General features: G+C 36.5%; 1 protein-coding gene across 2 annotated transcripts in view; it reads right to left on the minus strand.

Annotated features, from left to right (window-relative positions):
• LOC149572215 (fluoride export protein 1-like) overlaps nucleotides 1-20,775 on the minus strand; it is a 53,748-nt gene that overhangs the window by 7,251 nt on the left and 25,722 nt on the right. For both annotated transcript variants that reach the window (XM_089813472.1, XM_089813471.1), the window contains exon 3: nucleotides 18,996-19,505. In XM_089813472.1, coding sequence (XP_089669598.1) covers nucleotides 18,996-19,505 — 510 coding nt within the window. The remainder of the gene's footprint in view (nucleotides 1-18,995; nucleotides 19,506-20,775) is intronic.

Here is a 20,775-nt window from a genome sequence, read left to right on the forward strand (position 1 = left end):
GGCAAAAGGAAAAGAACTCCCCCCTAGCAAGATGAGCCTGAAGAAGAGGCAACTCAAGCACCAGAACAGCAAGGGGTAGAAAATGTAGAAGTTATCCAGCCTTAGGATAATCCTCTAGTGCCACTACCAAAGCAAGGGCAAGGAGTTGAAGTAGAAGCATAGGAAGTGTCTCAGCCTATGCAAGAGGAAGAAGCGTCTTCGTCGGCTCCCAAGAGAAGAAAGATGAAAACTCTAGTTAAAAGGAGACAAAAGGTGATAAGAAAAGTTATTCCTTTCCATTAGTCCTAGAAGTTATTCTAGAAGAGGAAGAAGAGGATGATGAAGATGAAGAAGATAACCTTCCCTTGAGTCAAAGGACTTGTCTTACTAGGGCTGTAGAGATAGAATGGAGAAGAAGCTCTACTATAACACCACCATCCGTTCCTACATAGCCTATTTAGGCTACAACTTCTGAGGATGAGTTACAACAATGGATTGGTGAGCAAGAGGATGAATGGGTTGATGTCTTTCAGATGTAAGATTTTGATTTCATGCCGATAGGCAACAAGATAAGGGATACTCCAACAAATCAACCTCCACAAGAGGATTGGAGTCAATTGTCACCTTAGTCACAAGGACCTTCAAGTGCTCCACCATCATCAAGTCAAGATTTATCTTGCTTGGATAAAGGTTCAGCTACTCCTCTCCCTCTGAGTAATGAAGAACAAGTGCAGGCTAAACAGGAAGAAGATCCGCAACAAATACCCTTTGATGAAGTGTCAGAGGAAGGGCAAATTTATGACGAACCCCAACAGACTTCCCAAGATATAGATGTGAGGATTATGGACCTAATAGACATAGAGATGCCCGATGTGGATCTCTCACAAAAGGAGAAGACTCCGAAGAGGGGTGATAAGGGAAAAAGCATAGCAGTACAAGCTCCATCTTCATCTAAGGATAAATCTTCGATGGAAGATGTTCCACGATGGTTGAGGAAAGAGGTGATGGTTAGACATAAAAGGCAGTGGTATTCTACTGAGGAAGAGGGAATGGGAGAATTAATTGAAGCTCTCAAGAAACCTAAGTCACCTATAGGTGATGCATGAACATTGGCCTTTGTCATGAGTGATCAAAATCAGGACTTGTTCGCCCATGTTGCCATCCATCCTCCGCATGCAAATATTGAGGATTTGACTCCAAAATATTATCAAATCAGAAAGGTCGTACTTGGAAAACCCACTATGGATACTACCAAATTGATGGTTACTACAGGAATCAAAGAAGTGTTTAGGCAATTAGAATAGGATGAGACTGAATTGTTAAACCTTTGGAAGCAGAATGAAAAATTAAGGGGATATCTAAACAAAGTAGTTGGTCTGTTGGATCCTAGAGATCTCAAACAGACTTTAAATGCAGCACTTGATAAAAGGGATAAGGAGACTACACGATTAGATCCATTTTTGAAGGCTTGTCAGTAATGGTGGGAAAGTTTTGAAGAGAAAGGTGTGCAAATCATACAAAGAAATCTTAAACTACTACACCATATGCAGAATAATGCAAATAAGATGGTTGCTACCTTGAACCAAAATTTTGGGTTAATGGATGGAATACATACTTGGGGTAAAGACCTGCAAGCGTTACAATCAATAAAGGGTTAGAGGTATCAAATGTTAATGGATGTATATACAATAGAAGAGTTAGATAAAATAGATGATTGGATAGATAAGATTGCAGATGACAATAAAGTAATGGAAACATTACATGCTGATATTCATAAGCTCAAGGATCAAACCCAAGAGAAAATTTTGGAGGCAGAGAGACATTATAGTGATGCTTACTTAAATAATTTTGAAGATGATTTGATAGATAAATTGATAACTATAGAAGAAGTTGTTGAACAGTTTTGGAAGATTTTTGAAGAAGCTTCTACTAATGAGGATATTAGATAGGAATTTAAGATTGAACAGGCATTGCTAGATTTGGATGTGAAATTGGGAGATTTTGCAGAGACTCACATAGAGGTGGGCAACTATAGGCAAAAAGTAAAGGGCAAATATGAAGCTTTAGATTTGGTGGATGCAACCCAAGTCGTAGAGATTATAGAGAAATTCAAGGGAAAATACCTAAACAGAGCTCTGGCATGAAGGGGAACAAAACCCAAAAGCTAGAATTTTAGTTTTAACACTTGGTAAAATTTTGCATTTTTTGGACCTAGCTTTTGAGGTGCGCTAGGTGCACTAGTTGTGCTACTTCCGAGGTGCACTTCTCCCAAGGTGCACTAGAATTTTTTGAAAAAGTCAAATGTGTGACAACAGTTAACTGCTAGTTCCAAATTTAGAGCTTTCCATGCACTGGAAATGTATTCTAACATCAAGTTAACTCCTACAAACATCCAGTGAAGGTTGAGCTTCTATTTTTGACACTTCTAGAGACTCCCACATCATCTAATGGCTTTCTTCTTCTTATTTTCTCATGTTTTCTTTGTTTTAGGACATCTAAAGGCTCATGCATCCATTAAATGATATAAATAAGGATGTAGTTCTAGTGCAAACATTCAAGGAGTTCATTTGTTGAAACTGCAACTTTCTATTTGTTGTCTATAATCCTCTCCGTGTCTATATTCGATTTAGGTGTTCTGCTCTGAATCGGGACTTATTCCTTAAAGCCAACACTTTCTCCCAATACAAAGTCCAACACATCTATTCTTGCAGAGGCGACGTCCTATAAGTGGCGTCATCCTATGCAGAGGCGACATCCTGTGAGCATCCTGTGTGGTGGCAACATCTTGTAACCAGACAGGTTCCATCACGTGCCCTCTAATCTTGTGCAGTGACCTAACGTCATGATCCCTACCTGGCCCTAACGTTTGACTACTGATGCCCTAACATTTGAGGCCCTTGACTATAGATGCCCCGTCGTGAAGTTATCCGTGAAGTAATCATCCCCCTGCAGTGAACGTGCAAGTAAAGTATAGAGAACTCGTAATCAGTCTGTACCTACACCACAAGACAAATTATGACCCACAAGACAGTTCATACATGATTTGTTTGACAGAATGTCGGATACCGTTTTTGCTTTGTTTTATTCAAATACGACTTAGTATTGTTTATTCATATATTGTTTAATATTATTTTCAATCATGGACCCCCCACCCAATCCAACAACATTATAGCAGATTGTTGACCACTTGGCATTATTAGAGAAGGATAATGCAGCTCTGAAAGTCGCAACTCTTTCTCTCTCGGCAGTTTCCCAAGGTCTCTTAGTGGGATACTATTCACTCCCTATCTCAATCATTAAATGACTTGAACCAGCAGGTTGATGCAGGAGCATCTTAAATAAAGGGGAGACATGTTGAATGTAAAATTTAAAATTTAAAAAAGTAAATAAATAAATAGTTGTCATTCCATTTATCGAGGTGTGTGGGTAGAATTCTAGAAAGTTATGAATATTGTAGAAAGTTGTGGATATTGTAGAAGGTTATGGAAGTTGTAGAAGGTTGTGGATATTGTGTAGGTGGAATTCTAGAAGGTTGTGGATAGGTCATGCATTGGGTGGTAAGTGCCTATTTAAGCAAGGGATATGAGCATTTCTAATCAAGTTTGAGAAGTAGAAGCTAGAAGGCGTGAAGACTTCAAGGTGTGAAAACTCTAAAGGTGTAGCTCTTCAAGTAGAAGTTATTGGTGAAGCTCTTGGTGTGAAGACTCTTATTTAGGATTTCTCTTATGTTGAAGAAGTCATATCATCTTGTGGGTGTTGTAAGGATTTTTCAAGTATAATAAAATTATTTGTGAAGCATTTTTTTCTTGGTCTCTATATTGTTGTATTCTTGATTGTGAGTTGTTAGAGTGGTGTGGCCCTCTATCAAGTGGTATCAGAGCGAGAGTTCCTGAGTGTACAAGCAGATCGCCGAAGTGTGAGGTAGTTTGTACCAGGACCTTGGTTGGGTGAAGTTTATCAGAGCAGGAATTACTGAGTGTGTGGACAGATCGTCGAACGTGAGACAGTTTACACCAGGATTTGCAAAGAAGGTTGATCTTGTGGCTGATTGATCTTTTAGATTGGTGGATTTGTTTTGCTTAAGGTTTGCTAAATTTTTGGAAGATGCCTCCAAGAAGATTGGACCCTAAGGAAAATGATGACCTTAGTGAAGCTATGGAAGAAAGAATCTTAGAGAAGATAAGAGCAGAGCTCAAATCAGAGATTGCATTGATGAAGAGTGACATGATTGCTGAAATTGTGAGTGCTTTGGGTGGTGTACCTAGGCATGTGGATACTGAAGACAGATATGACGAAGTTGCCAAAGACTTTGAAGTTGCTAGTGAGGATAGAAGTGATCATGAGGAGAGACCTATGGGAATTAGGGCTAGTCAGTTTGCTCGACCTGGATCTCAGTTGAAGCTGAAGCATAAGATGGAGGTTTCTAATTTTTCAGGTACTTTGAATCCTGAAGACCTGATTGATTGGATTGGTGAATTAGAGGACTACTTTGAGCTTGAGGGTATTGAAGATCTATTGAGAGTAAGGTTGGCACAAACTAAGTTGAAGGGACATGCTGCTCTTTGGTGGAAGGAACTGCAAAGAGATAGAGAAGAGGAAGGTGAAATGAAGATCACTAGATGGAAATTGATGGTGACTAAGTTAAAGGCAAAGTTCATTCCTGCTGATTATGAACTTGAATTGTTTAAGAGGTTACAGAATCTGAAACAAAAGGATATGACTATGAAGGATTACACCGAGGAGTTCTACAAGTTGACTATTTGGTCTGGGCATAGAGAATTGTCAAAGGAGAAGGTAGCACGGTACATTAATGGTTTGAGATTCAATATTAAGGATGAGGTTGGTATGCTGAATATTTCCACAGTTGAGGATGCTTATCAGTATGCTTTGAGAGCAGAGGAGAAGTTAAAGAGGAAGAATCAAGGTAGTTCCCGAGGGAAGGAGAAGTAGGATAGTTCGGTACAAGCTAAACCAAAAGTAGAAGGCGAACCAAAACCTATGGAACAAAGAAGAAGGACAGGTGGAGGTGTATTCAGAGGTTGTTTCAAGTGTGGTCAAGAAGGGCATAGATCTTTTGAATGTTCTATTGGTAGGACAGCTACTATTGTGAATCAGGTTGAAGCCCAGGAAAATCAGCCTGAGGAAGGAGAAAGTTTGTTGGCTCGGAGAGTACTAATGGGTAAGAAGACATTGGATTCTTGTCAGAGGACTAGTTTGTTCAAAACTTGTTGTAAGTCTGGTGGGAAAGTTTGCAAGGTGATTATAGATGGTGGTAGTACTGATAACCTTGTTGCTGAGGAGATAGTTCAAAAACTTGGTTTGAAGAGATTGAGACATCCTTGTCCTTATAGGATTGGCTGGTTGCAAGGTGAGCATGCTTTGGAAGTGAGAGAGCAATGTCTTGTTGATTTTCAGATTGGGCAGTATAAGGATCAAGTATTGTGTGATATTATGGATATGAATAGTTGTCATGTGTTACTTGGTAGACCTTGGCAGTATGATTGCAGAGCTATGCATGATTGTGTTAGGAATGTGTTTACTGTTGAGAAAGGTGGTAGGAAGTTTTCCTTGATTCCTTTGTAGAATGAAGTGCTTGGTAGGAGAAACCTGAGTGTTGGCAGTCGAGTTGAGTTGGCAAATTTTGAGAAGATTGAAAATCAGCATGGGAAGCAGACCTATGGAACACCTATGGTGCATGTAAAGGAGAAGAAGAAAAACAAGGGAAAGAGTGTGCTAGTTGAAGATTTGGAGGACATATATGTGAAGAACCAATTTGGGATTTATGTGCTAAATCTCGAAAGATGTTCTTCCAACTATTAGAACATCTTTTCAGACCTGGGGAGTCTGATGCAAGAGCATCTTAAATAAAGGGGAGACATGTTGAATGTAAAATTTAAATTTAAAAAAAATAAAAATAAAAAATAAATGGTTGTCATTCCATTTATCGAGGTGTGTGGGTAGAATTCTAGAAAGTTATGAATATTGTAGAAAGTTGTGGATATTGTAGAAGGTTATGGAAGTTGTACAAGGTTGTGGATATTGTGTAGGTGGAATTCTAGAAGGTTGTGGATAAGTCATTCATTGGGTGGTAAGTGCCTATTTAAGCAAGGGATATGAGCATTTCTAATCAAGTTTGAGAAGTAGAAGCTAGAAGGCGTGAAGACTTCAAGGTGTGAAAACTCTAAAGGTGTAGCTCTTCAAGTAGAAGTTATTGGTGAAGCTCTTGGTGTGAAGACTCTTATTTAGGATTTCTCTTATGTTGAAGAAGTCATATCATCTTGTGGGTGTTGTAAGGATTTTTCAAGTATAATAAAAATTATTTGTGAAGCATTTTTTTTCTTGGTCTCTATATTGTTGCATTCTTAGTTGTGAGTTGTTAGAGTGGTGTGGCCCTCTATCACAGGTTGTAGCTAATTCTTCTCGCATCCAGGACCTTTCTGAAACTTTTACCACACAAACGGTAGGCATTACAAAAGATATCAGCTCCATTATTGAAGACTTTGGAGACATTGGAAACCTCAAGGATAAGTAGACCGAGCTTGTTAAAAAACAATCATCTCTTTTGACTGAAACAAAGCAGCAAATTAAAACTTGGGCCTCTACTTTCAAAAACTCCAGCACTACGACTCTGCCAGTGGTTGAAAAAATTGTCCAAGAGAAGTTGGCAGAAGACCGAGTTAGGCACTTCAAGGAACTCAACCTTCAGGTTAGAGGTCTTCCTTCGTCCTCAATTGATCCTCTCCCCACTAGCTACTCATTTCTCAATGAGCAACTGGGTATTTCAGATATTACATTAGACAGAGCATGGTTTGGACACGATGGCACCCTTTTTCTTAGGTTTCTCTCACTGGCTGATCGACTACAAGCTCTCAGGGAAAAGAAGAAGCTCTTCCTTCTTCCCACAAAGATATTTCTTGATGAGGACCTCACAAAATCACAGGTAGCTGAACTAAAGCACTCTAGGAGTCTTGTGGTAAAAGTAAGGAGTAACGGGAAATGGGCAGTTATAAGGAATCTAAAGGCATTTATTCATGACTCACCTCCCAAGGGTTGGGATGAGAGACATACCCAAGCCAAATGACAGTCTGAGAACCAATAGTTTGGCAAGTCTAAGCCCTCCATTGGCTCTTTGCTTGTCAATTGTTGGAATGCCAATGGTTCCCTGTGGTCTTTGCTAGGCTTACTTCATGATGCAGTTGGGGATGTTGATTTGTTAGCTGTTACCGAGACTCATGAGAGTCCTGCTCGGCCCCTTCCAGGTTACACAGGGTATCAGTGGCTTTCAGTTTGCAGAGAGCAGGTCCGAGCTTCGGGTGGTGTGCATGGTTCTGGTGGAGTTGCTTGTTTGATTAGAGATGATCTGTTTAGTAATACCACATTGGTTCTTTTTGACACTTATGCTAGATTTGTGTGGATCTAAGTTGGAGGTACTAGTCACCGTCAGAAAGATATCTTCATTGTTGTTTGTTACTTCCCGTCGACTACCTCACCTTACGCCATTCATAGTGTTGAGGATGGGAACCCTTTTTCAGACCTATTTGAGAGCATCTCCAAGTTTGGGGCTATGGGCAACATCATCATCTTAGGAGATTTTAATGCACGGACTAAAGATCTCCAAACCCCCCAATATGACCGTGGGTTCAATTTGATTTGTACTACTGAGAGGGATCTTACTACTATAGGGTTTCAGTGTTTATTCAAGGATCACAGTGGACCTCTAACTTTTTATGTTCGCCACCTTCTCCAGCTCTGTGAGTCCTCCAACTTGGTGATTCTGAATGGCCTCTCTTGTTTCCCGGGTTCTGAGCTTTTTACATGTTGGCCTCATAGTGGGGGTGCGAGCGTGGTGGAAATTTTACTATCTCTTGTCTTCTCTTGGCTAATCATGCCCTTCGTAGCCTTTCGGTTCGTCTTTCTTCCCACCCTTTATCACCCATCTCTACTCACCCTGCCTGGTTCTGCCCCCACACTCATTTCTATTTCGAGGATAGTGATCAAGACCTCTTCATTTTCCATTTGAGAAGTTTCCTCTGCCCAACTAGCTTCACGAATCACAGTTAGGTGTCCACCATGTTTCACTCACTAGCTACTGCAATTTGGGAGTCGACTCTCCTCTCTATCCCTCACCACTCCATTTCCAGCACTCACAGATCAGCTCGACGAAATACTTGTCCCATGAATCAGTTGTTTGATGATGACTGTAAAACTTTCCACCACTCCTTGCACTTGGCTTTTGATACTCATTCCCCCACTTTCACCAATTTACGGCTCTCTTACAAACGCTTTCTTCGCCATAAGAAGCAATTATTTATTGCTTCACAAGGCAGATCCCTCTGAGACACGCTTATTCAGTATCCCAAGTTGTTTTGGCACATCATGTTCCCTAGGCGTAGCCAACCCCAGTCCACCCCCAACCTTCATCTCCTTGCTTCCCATATCACCACGTTGTATGACATCCCGGGTTAGCTCGCCCCCCTTCCCAGTCCGCTCCCCCATTATCACTTATTCTCCACCTCCAGCATTTACGAGGCCATTAGACTTATGAGATGCAGCAGGGCAGCTGATGAGGAGGGTTTTCAAGCGAAGCTTTTCAAACTCAGTACGACAATCTTGGGCCCCTATCTCTCTATGCTCTTTAATAGAGTGGTTTTTTTTGGTGTTTCAGACTCTTGGTCGAGACACATTATTCACCCGATCCATAAGTCTGGGCTGACCTCTGATCCTGGAAACTATAGGACCATCATGATTGGGCATACATTTTCCAAACTTTATGCTACAGCTTTGAATACTATTTTATCCAGTGAGCTTGATAGGAGGAATTGCAGGGCTACGGGTCAAGCCGGATTCAGGATAGACTACTAGACCATAGATCATATCTTTACACTACGAGCTATTATTGAGGAGGCTCGACATCACTCGAAGAAAGTCTACTATTGTTTTGTGGATTTTCGTAAGGCTTTTGATTCCATCCCCAGAGCAGCCCTTTTTCAGAAACTGAGAGATATTGGTATTTCTGAGATCTTATTGATGGCTATTATGAGGTTATATGAGACTGTGATTGGTAGACTCAGGACCACAGAGGGCCTCTCTGATCCTATCCAAAGCACCATTGGGGTGAAGCAGGGCTGCCCTCTCTCACCCACCTTGTTCGGGATCTACATTGATGAACTCGAGGCTTTTCTTAGTGACTCCTTGCTTCCAGGTGATGGTTGTCATCTACACCAGGTATTGATCTCCATCCTTCTCTTTGCTGATGATGTGTTTCTTCTTGCTTCCTCTCCTGAGGGTCTTCGGAGGCTTTTAGATAGACTTGCATCTTTTTGTGATATGAGACAGTTGGTTGTGAAGCTTGAGAAGACTCGGGTTATGGTCTTCAATGGTTTGAAGACTTCACATCTCCACTTTCACTTCCAAGGTCACGAAATTGAGATTACATCATCTTACACATACCTTGGGGTTAAGTTTTTTGGATCTCCTTTTAGCTTGAGATCAACTATTCAGCCTCGGATCAGTAAAGGGTTGGGTTCCCTTGCCATGCTCGAGAGACAATGCTTTATACACCACTTTCAAGAAACATCGTCTAAGCTATCCCTCCTGGATTCCTTAGTAAGAGCCACTGTGCTCTATGGTTCGGTGGTTTGGGGTCCTCCTTTAGACTTGGATTGGGCCATGATCAAGCGTACCCAGATTATGCTCCTCCGTCGAATTATCAGATGTCACGGTTCTACCCCCCATAGTATTATTTTGGCCGAGTTCGGTGCTCACTCACCCATTCAAACTTGCAGCCATTTTTTACTTGATCTGGCTTCTCCACCGTCTTCGTGGCTTTGTTGACTTGGAGGAAGGCCAACATAGATACCCTTATTTAGCCTACTACTCCTCAGTTGCTATTGTTGACGTTGATCCTACCACTAGAGCCCGTGGTTGGTATGCTTAGGCTACTATTCTACTGTGTTCAGTGGGGATCGACATTGATTATCTTCCTCCCTACTAGTTCTCATTGGATGCCCCTGCTCATCTACTCCCTTCTCGGCAGGAGTTGAACAAGCATGTCAGACTTGACATTTATAGGAAGTATATCACACGAACCTGGGTGGATCCTCCAGGGGGACTACGTCCAAGGATGGCTTTCTATGTTGAGCACTTCTTAGTTATCCGAGATGGGATTATTGTATGCCCTGAGTACTTACATAGATATTGGACTCACGCCCTACGTATCTCCCTTGGCTCCTTTAGGGTGGCCTCGCACAAACTCCGGATTTAGGTCGATCACCATATTGCTAGAGAGGATCAGGTGTGTACACTTTATACCTTAGCAGAGGCAGAATCTGAGATTCATTTTCTTTTCAGATGCCCCATATACTACAAGATTAGAGGGAGATTTTACTGTCTGTTTAGAGATTGTAGATCCCTCTCAAATTTTTTCAGGTACACTGATTAGCGTTGCATTGCACTCTATCTTCGCGAGTCCTTACAACTTTGTGACCATACTTTACAACTTTCATTTCCCAGGAGTCAGACCCAGGCACAATTTATTACGACCTTCTTCTCACCCTAAACTTTAGCTCGGGGTGTGAAGCAACCGTACAGTTTCCCTAACACGGGCTGTTCCAGATCAGTGAGACCCCGCAGGGGACCTTTTTGCTAGCGACACTCCTCTTGTAGCACTTAGCTTCATCACAAGGCTTCTAGTAGCCGCACAGATCAGTCACTGTTGGACTTTTTCTCTGTGAAGACAGATACTTAATCTTTTCCATGATGTTTCCTTCTTTCTTCTTCTTTTGTTGTGCTTGTTCTTTTTTTGACACCGTTTGGTGCTCCGTTTGTCTGCTTTTTCCTTGTTGTAAGCTTCCAGTCCCATAGACCCACCTTGTGGTCTTTTGTTGGACATTGATATATTTATCTTATCTTATCTTATCTATCTACTTAGCACCAGTTAGAGAGTCGGTTTGTACATAAATAGATTTGTTTTATTAGTTTAGAAGCATATGTTTGCATAAAGAAATCTCACTCTCAACACAAATTGAGGAGATGATTTCTTATAAATTTAGGAACGTAATATGTATTCTAGGCCGTTATTTTGATGCAATAATATATGCTTTTGGTGCTCTCATTCAGAGTGTAGTTATTCTTGCCTGAATGTGTTATATTTTGTGAATGTGTGTTCATGGAATGTAATGGAGTCAATAGTTTTATTACGTTATTTTGATTGAGTGATCTTCTAATTATGGTGTTTGCTACAGTTTTACAAATTTTGCTAATGTACTTAGTTCAAGAAAAGATCATCCTATTGTTCCTACATAGCCTTTTGTCTCGCATGAGCGCACTTTCCATGGCCTTACGATTTGATGAAAAGTGAAATATCTTAAGGTTATTAAATTCCCATCAACGATTGCATCAATGGAATTGAGAAACCATTGCTCCTATTTTCATTGGTTACCTACCGATCTTTTCAAGGGCTTAACTCGCAGACGTGTTGTTTCTGTAGCTTATATCCATTTGCTTAAACTTCTTGTTACCCTATCTTCGTTATTTGCTTTTATAAATACTTGGTTAATTTGGGAATTCATATAGTTGCACAGTTAAAATTGCATTCATTAAAAAATAGAAAAATACAAAAAATATATTTCTTTTTGTGTGGTTTTTCGTTTGAGATAGCAAGCAAATTCAAAACCTTATCCGAAATTGGTCAGAACAAGCAAAGGCCTCCTCGTGAACACTCACATTTATCTTCTACTGAGTGGATTCCAGTAGGTCGCAAGATCACCTGGAACCTTAGAGTCGATTCAAGATCAACTTTTAAGAGAGGAGTTCAAAAGGATTCCTACCATTAAGCATCATGCAAAATGACAGCTCAACAATACCTTCAATACTCTGAGTGTTGCTTAAATGTCAGTTGTTTGGCCTATAAAGGCTTGTATATTATGGAGTTGAATGGTCTTATATCTAGTACAACCTATGATTTTTTACCTAGAAAGGAAATTAAGTTTTTTTAAGTATATTGATCTTAGTTTAATAGGTTTTGGTTTCAACAAAAGTTGTCAATTATAGTACAAGTACAATAATTGATTAATATGGTTCTCTTGATCATTGAAAAATGGAATAGTGAGGAGATGGGAGGATTTCTAGAATTTGTTTAGATGATGGATAAGAGATAATAATGATAAGAAAGGTCAAATGATACCTTTCTAGACTTCGCATGATAAGAAAATTAATGTAAGTAGTGGTTAAGTGTTGTTGGATACTGACATGGAGCTTTCATTTTAGGAATTGTTAAAAAATTTCCTCCATATTTAAATATTGTTGCTAAGGTAAAAGCTAGTCTAGAAAGGTATATATTTATAATGAAGTGAAGATACAATAACTTAAAGGTGGAAGAAAATTCATTATTAATGCTACAAGGGTTTAGAGAAATGTGCTAAAATCGTTGGAGGTTTGACTATTTATCAAATTAGCCTTTAAATTTTTTTGGGATCTTTCATAAATATTATATTTGATCATTATATTTTAGGCTAATTAAATGATAGAAAAGTTGGTTGGTGTTAAGTTTGATCAATGCCTTTTCAACTGAATTGAGTCTAACGTCTATAGCCTAGTTTATTTTGAATTAACTTAACAACAAAATAATAATCAAAATTTATAAATATACATTTTAAAATTGAATGTATCTATATTGAATAAATTAGTATCAAATAATACAATTCTTAATTGTCTAAAGGAATAATATATTTATTTTTTTAAATAAAAATTATGAGTTGGTAGATGCATGATAATGTACAATGGATAAATGAAATCGTATCCAAAGAGAAGTTTGTGCCACTTATATTTACATAGTGTCTTAATGTAATGCAAAAAGAATGTTGAATTTTAATTATTTTCGTTGGGGATGCAATTCTCTTTATCTTAATTGACAATTTTATAGGAGTTGGTGATGACATTTCATAAAGGGAACTAACATTTAAGATTTTTCTTATATATTCAAATTTTAGATAGACAATTGCAAAGAATATTTATACTAGAATTAGCTAGTTTTGGTTCCAAATGGCATTAGAAATATAGGTACAATAAGGACTATAGCTTCTTGTTTATAGAATTTTTAAGACAAATTAGCTAACATGGTCTATAATGAGAGTATTTATAATCAAATAGGAGGTACATTTTTATGATAAACTATAAAACTTTATGGAAGAGATTTTTTTTGTGATAACTTGAAAGGATAGAGTTGATTGAAGATTATTCCAAATGCCTAGAGTGGAGGAACATTAATGTATCCATTCTAAAATAAATGTGAGACCAAATAGATGGTTTTCCTTTGCATTTTGTATGTAGGTAAATGTGTATGAGTGGTATTAAATACTACAATACTAGTATTTATTAAGGATTGTTCTTTATGAATTCAAAATAAAAAATAAAATAAAAAACTCTTACATCCATATCCTATAGAAAGAAAGAAATTTGTGATAATGGTGGGGATAATATCAACTGGTGAGGGCATAGCTTCAAAGATTTATAGGATAAATAGAGCTATTTTTACAAATAATGATAAGGTTTATAGTAGTCAATGATTATATACTAGTTTTTGGTACAATCAAAGGTGCATCCTCAATCGATCATACTTTTCTTTTTTTAAGTAAATTAAGTTGATGTATTTTTATTGTTTCTATGGTTCTTGATAGGCATGTGTGTTTATCTATTTGATTAGTTTATCAATCCTCTATTTCCTCTTAAATGTAGAAAACTTTTACAAAGAAATCTTGATACTTACCTAATTTTAACATAATTTTGAGAAGTGTTGAACATAGTTACTTGTGGGTGTTAGATATATAATACATGTATGTTTTTTTATTAAGTGACAATAGGTTTTAAAGGGGCTCTAAAACCCTTTACAACATATTACATTAAATATTTAGTCATGAGAACTCCACAAAATATTACAATAGCAATAAAAGACATGGTGGGAGTCAAACAAAAGCCAACCAACTGAAAAGGATAGAAAGGGTCAAGACCATTGAAAGACAACCCTAAACAAAAAAAGATCAATTACCTAAGGCACTTGAAAAGCTCAATAACTTCTAACTCTAACTTTTCCATTTCATCAAATGTCCTCTTGATATCTTGGATCTCCTTGGCAACTTGCAAGTTCTTTTTCCTAGTATTGGCTTTGGTCCTTTTGCTAGGGCCAGACAAAGTGTCCCTTGGAGATTCCTTGTCATCAGCAACATGTATAATAGCCTTGTCCTGAGTAGAACTGTCCAACTTCCCCAACAGGATCCTCAAATGATCAACTAAAGTTTTGAGAACCTTATAGCTCTGATCAATGATATACTTCAATGCATTGTTTGTGTTGGCAAAATTATTTTCCAGTAGGGCGAACCTATTATTCATTCCCTTAAGATCATTAGCCTCCTCTTTCCAAATCAAGTCCTCATTATCACCAACATCCAGGATAATCCCATCAGTAGATTCTTTTCCCACAATCACAACATCAAGGATGTCCAATTTTCTCTCCATGGCCCTAATCTTCACATTGATATTCCTTGAATTCATGGAAAGACCATTTAATCCATTTTTGGCAATCAACAAAACATCAAAGCCATGTTCTCTGTTGGTATCACTCAAGATAAGAATTAAAGATCAATGAGTTGCTCCAAATTAACATTACCCTTGTCCTTGGCATTGGTGGAAAAGTTCATCTTCTACCTAGGACTCTAATCTTACATTGCTAGTATTCATAGTCATCCATTCATCATTCTCATTAACAAGGGTAGCATTCTCCTTACGAAAGTTGACCTTCTCACGGTCAATACCCCTAATGTCTTCCTCATTTAGAGGGGGCAGGGGGGGAGACACATCCCCACCAATATTCTGCAAGCTCTTGGACTTATCATGGGCATAGGATTTTTCTTCTTTTTTTGCCCCCCAATCTCTTACATGTTAGTGTCCATGTCACCCTCCTCTTTATTATAATCTTCTTTAGATGATGCATCCCCTTTCAAGTTCTTTCTTTTCTTTGCTACTTTCTTGTTACCTTTTTGCCTGATTTTCTTCTTAGATTTTGACCCCTTAACAATACCATTTTTCTTACAAGTTTTACCTTCTTACTCCTTTGAATCAAAGTATCTACTCACCTCAATGTCAGATAAATTATCATCAAAGGAATCAGAAGCTTCAATATTCTCTCTAAAATAAGAATGAATGAATGGAGGGCCCAACCATATTGGCTTTAAGATGATCGTAAATAAGGACCATCAAATCATCATGGATAGGAGGATTAGTCACCTTGTGCGATCGAATCCTATTGATACTAGTATTCAAAGAAGTGAAAAGAAAGTAGGGATTGGAAACCTTTTTTTGTTCAATGGAAATGATTCAGAAGCACAAAGTGGTGTGTGCAAACCCATGAGAAATGACCATCAAGATTAACATATTGCATAATATCCCTAAGAACCATTCTCTAGATTTTCATAATGGAATGAGGGGGTAGTAGGATTTATCCGTTTTTACCAAAGCATGTTTCTTGTTGTCATCCTTAGGAAATATACCCGCAATCAAGTTAGAATACTTTATATCCCTATAATTGTCTTCCCCATAGTCGAAGTACCAGTGACAAGGGAAATAAGCTCCTCACAATAAATTTCCTACCATCAATAACTAAGGAACTCTCATGCCAATTATTTTTTTAAAGTATGGTAATAGAAGAATTACCTCCATGAAGTCGTTCCAAAGGAGTGAGACCACTTGATTGTGGAACCTCCCAAACCCTTGTCCTCTTTCTCCAACTATCACATGATACAAGCTCTCTCCTCGTTTGTCCACCCATAATTGACAACAAACTTTTCTCAATGGCGAACTCGAGAGCAAAGGAAGAAACAAAAATGGTAGAGTAACCCAAATTGGTATGGCATTGCTTATAATAATGAACTTGGGAAAAACTACCCAAAAAGCATGTAGAGAAAAGGTGTAAAAGTTAGACCATCTGTTGTGAGGACAACACACTTTACTATTTATCATAAATTGTTTGCTTCAAGAGTAGTATTTAATCATTTCCAAGAAATCCTTCCTTGTCATGAATTTTATCATAATTAATATGATATATAATGTCATTTGGGAAGTCTTCTTCATGCTACCAAGTCATGAACACATTTGAATTAATTATTTGATTTTGCTTCTAGATTTGATTGTGTATGTTTTTTTATCATCAACTTTTCGGATCACACTCTGTGATCCATTATCAAGATGAAAGAAGGATGTAAGATGTATACAAACTAGCCAAGCCAACTAGAATAAAAAGGTGAGAAGGGAGAAGGAGCACGCAACACAAAGAAGAGAAAGAAAGAGATGAAAAGAAATATTAATAAAAAGCCTCTAAACTAGTAACTAGAAACAAAGAAGAATAAAAATGTAAGTGAGAAAGAGAGCACAAATGAATTAACATTTGAATTAACCACCACATTGGCTAAAGAGTTGGCCATAGTATTTGATTCCCTATAGTCATGGGATATATACTTACTTTCGAAAGAATGTTCATAGCATTGGAAATGATATTGGAGATAGTCCAAGAAGGATTGCTCAAACCTCTGAAACATCTCACAATGTTATTAGAGTCACCTTGAAGCCAAATTTTGGTAAAACCAAGGTTCTTAGCTAGAATGAGGAACTAAAGAGTTGTTGGAATGCTTTTCCAAGGGGAGGGACACTACAACAATATGATTTCTTAACACTCCTCCACACCTAACCATCCTAGGATTATAATACATACATATATATATTATTATTGCTAAAAGTATGATGAAATAATATGATTATCATTATGAAAAGTATTTATAAAGACTAATGTATTGTTGCAATAAAAATGGTGAAAGATATCGTATGGATTTCCTATAGCCAAATAATTGCACTAGTGAGTGTTCCTATAATTGAGTAGCATATGTTGTAATAATAAACATTGCAAGCACTAAGATGTTGCTAAAGTAGCCACATGAGACTCTAGCACCATAAGGTATTTTAACACCTACTGTACTCTACCCTAATCATCTATCAATGGTTTGCTTTGCATTCTCATCTTAGTTAAGTCTCTTTTTACAATGGATATGGAATTTTATTAGGACTTTGTTTTGTGAGCTAAATTTCTAAAATTCTGAAAGACTCCAGTACAAGCAAATATGTAAGGGCTTTTCTTAAATTTTAAAAAAAGTGTTTTAGAAGCCTGTAGATTACTATCAGGCTTATATTGTGTCGAAGAACTAATATTTCCAAGCTTTAATATTTTGAGGTATGATAAACCATTGTTTGGCGATATCTCATATTGTTGGAGATTATAATAATATTTGTGAGGTCTTGTGTTATTCACAAGCAATATTAGGTTTGTTTGGCTACGGGAATAGAAATATAGGAATTGGAATTGTCAATCTGGAATAGAAAATGGGGATACATATTCCTATTATTGTTTGGTTCATTCAGAATTTGATGGGGAATTCATAGACCCAAAAAATTATATTTTCTAAAATAAATAAAACTGGAATAGGAATATGCATTCCAATTCTACCTATTTAGATAGAATTATAAATGCTCATTTTGAATAAAAATTAGAATATGTAGTCCTGTTCTCAATTCTAATTGGGTACACCAAAACTAAAAATTCGAAATTTTAAGAATTTACATATATCTATTCTACTCATATTCCGCCTGCCAAACGGACCAATCCTCTCGACCCGCCACTATAGAAGCCATGAATATTTGAGGAAAGAAATGGATTGAAAGTATCGGGTGTTCAATTCTTGTCAAGCCGATATACTCATCATCTGATTTGTTTCATTGAAAAGACGTCGTCCATGAAAGTGGAAATTGAAATAATTTGGTAGGGGGATCTTAAGTATATAGTTGGGAGCTTTTAAGTCCTAATATCTTTAAAATTCATATTATTCGTGGGTGATGAATTTACTACAGTTATAATATTGATGGGGTCAAATATTATTGTCTTGAGAAATCATTCCTCTTCTGCATCGTATTTGTAAGGTGGACTCGTATCTATCCAGCGAATCATGCATATTCTTCCTAGCTAATATACGGCTACAGCACTGAGGAGATGTTTATAAATATTGGCCTATTTCCTGCCAAATGTTTGTTACAATGTTCATCTTGAATCAATGAAGCTTCTATGACTTGACTCTCTCACTCTGCGTAGCATGGACTATATTTCTATATTTCTAATGAATGGTTCAATCTGATTTGATTTACAATTGTTTGTTGAAATGCATATGTATTGAACTCTAAGTTTGAGGTGAGTTTGAGTATAAGGAATCAAAAATTACAGAATAGTCCTTTGTAAAACTGTAAAACAAAGGTTTGACGAAATACCATTAAAACAAACTAAAAAATCTTGGGCGGATCAGAAGGGGATATTACAAATATGGGCTGTAGGAAATAATAGCTTACACCATCAAGGGGTCAAAAAAAATTCTTAAGGGCGGATCAGAAGGGGATATTACAAATATGGACTGTAGGAAATAAAAGCTTACATCATCAAGGGGTCAATTATATATTAAAATAAGGCATCTGCTATCTTCTAGACAAAATGTAAGATAACTTGAAAATATACTGATTTTTTGTCAACTTTTTTACTGTTTTTTATTACAAAACGTGCAGATCATGAAGAGCAAATGATAAATTTTTTTGAAAAAATCCATTTTTATTTTTTAAAATTTTGATCAAAGATACATTTTGCCTGAAGGATAACTGTGTTCCTTAAACTATTAGATAACACATTACAACGTGCAATGATAGTTATTTGCATAAATCGACAAATATACAAAAGATATTGCTCTTCTTAAGAAACTTGTGGTATAGTTGATAAGGATTTCAAGATTATGATAGATCTATTACAACCTCATTATCTCATTGTGGGAACATAGATAATTTAAAACTGAATATACATGAATTATGAATGCATCACTAAAATAAGATGAGCACAAGAAAAGGAAATATATCTGCCATTGGATGTGTCATTAAAAACTAACCTGTATTGTTGGTGGTTGATGATGTTGGTTTTTATCCATACAGCCTCCTCCTGGTACCAATAAAGGGTTGTCTGACATAGGTGATGCAATAATATCAGAAGACAATGGTGACACAAGTGAAGTTGTGGTCCATGTGGGATCTCTCCACGGATAAGAACAAATGAGGTCATCACTTGCCATCACTTCCATACCCTTCAATCCCATCTGAATTGTATTCTCATTAATTTCATGTCTTTCACTTCCATATATTGATCGTCTTTCACTGCCATATATTGATCCTCTTTCACTGCCATATAGTGTCCGTCTTCCACTATCACCAGCTTGTGCTGCTCTCTCATCTTCATCAATTTCCTCAATCACCCTTGCGGCCACATCATGTGAAAGGCTTATTGATCCATTTCCAGGAAAAATGCTGTTGTCATGTTGGAAACTTGAGGATAATTTTGAATTTGAGCGTGTTGTAATTTCAACCACGATATCATCTTCCATCACTGCTGCTTGATTGAGCATCTGCAACGACCGCAAAAGTGAAAAATTTATATATGGGGTAAAGATTAATAAGTGATTTACATTCATACTAGATATTTTCTTATCTCAGTTATTTATAATCTAATTATTTATTTTAGTGTTGTAAAGCATTTAACTGTAAAAACAATTTAAAAAAATCTAAGGATGCTATCCTCCATCCAAACTGTATAGTTGACCAATTTTCAAAAAATCGAAATCATCATGATTTTTTATGAAAATTTCAACACTTGATGAAAAAATCACTACTTTTTCTTGAATCTGAGAAAAAAAAAGTTTGACTTTGTTTTGTCTTTAGTACATTTTCAATGGAGATTAGCCTATCCTAAAAATCTAATACCTATATCCTTTTTGACCAAATTTATTTTTTTTAAATTATAATCAAAATTCATCAATATAAATTATTAGGAAAGAAATAACTAGTGTTTTTCTATATTCTTGGAAAGAAATGTTTACATGTAATATGAAAGCAAATGATTAATTATTATATAAATAATGTTAATTTATTTTGAATAATCTCATACATGCTTAATAAGTAAATCAAATTAAATATTTTTTTCAAAATTGAATTAAAATATTTTGAAACTTTTATATATATACACATATACATATATACACATATATACATATATACATATACATACATATATACACATGCATACATATACATATATACATACATATACATACATACATATAAGTATACATATACATATATGGTTGCTATCTGGTTTTGCATGTTTAATAAAAAAATGGATCTAGAATAATTAGAATGACAACTTAAGAAAAACTTCTTATTTTAAAAATAACAAAAATTATATATAGAAAAAGAGATTTAACTTAGAACTTTATAATCAAATATGCAAATGTTTCTTGTCTTCAATTTATTTTGTCTTGTGTATTTAATTATATCAAATTAGACGTACACCAAAAGATTTTTTTTAAAGAAGAATATATAAATTAGATATAAATGTAATGTACACTATTAATAATAATAAATAACTTAAAAATATATTAAGTCCTTCCACTTTCATGCTTCATTTATTTAGAAAGGTCTAGTGTAAATGCTAATATGACCTTAATCATTGAAATTATATCTTATAGTCTTTTATTTAAAGATGCATGGTTAGAATGATTTATAGAGGAAGGTTAAGGAAGGTGTACTTAGTATTCTTCTCTATCTATTCAATCTTTATCAAAGCCACATGTTTAATGGGAATGCATTTTTTTTTATTAGTGTGAATAAATTTTAAAT

This window comes from Cupressus sempervirens, chromosome 2 (assembly GCF_028749045.1).
Source record: "Cupressus sempervirens isolate cs-2001-9-10 chromosome 2, ASM2874904v1, whole genome shotgun sequence".
Lineage (NCBI taxonomy): Eukaryota > Viridiplantae > Streptophyta > Pinopsida > Cupressales > Cupressaceae > Cupressus > Cupressus sempervirens.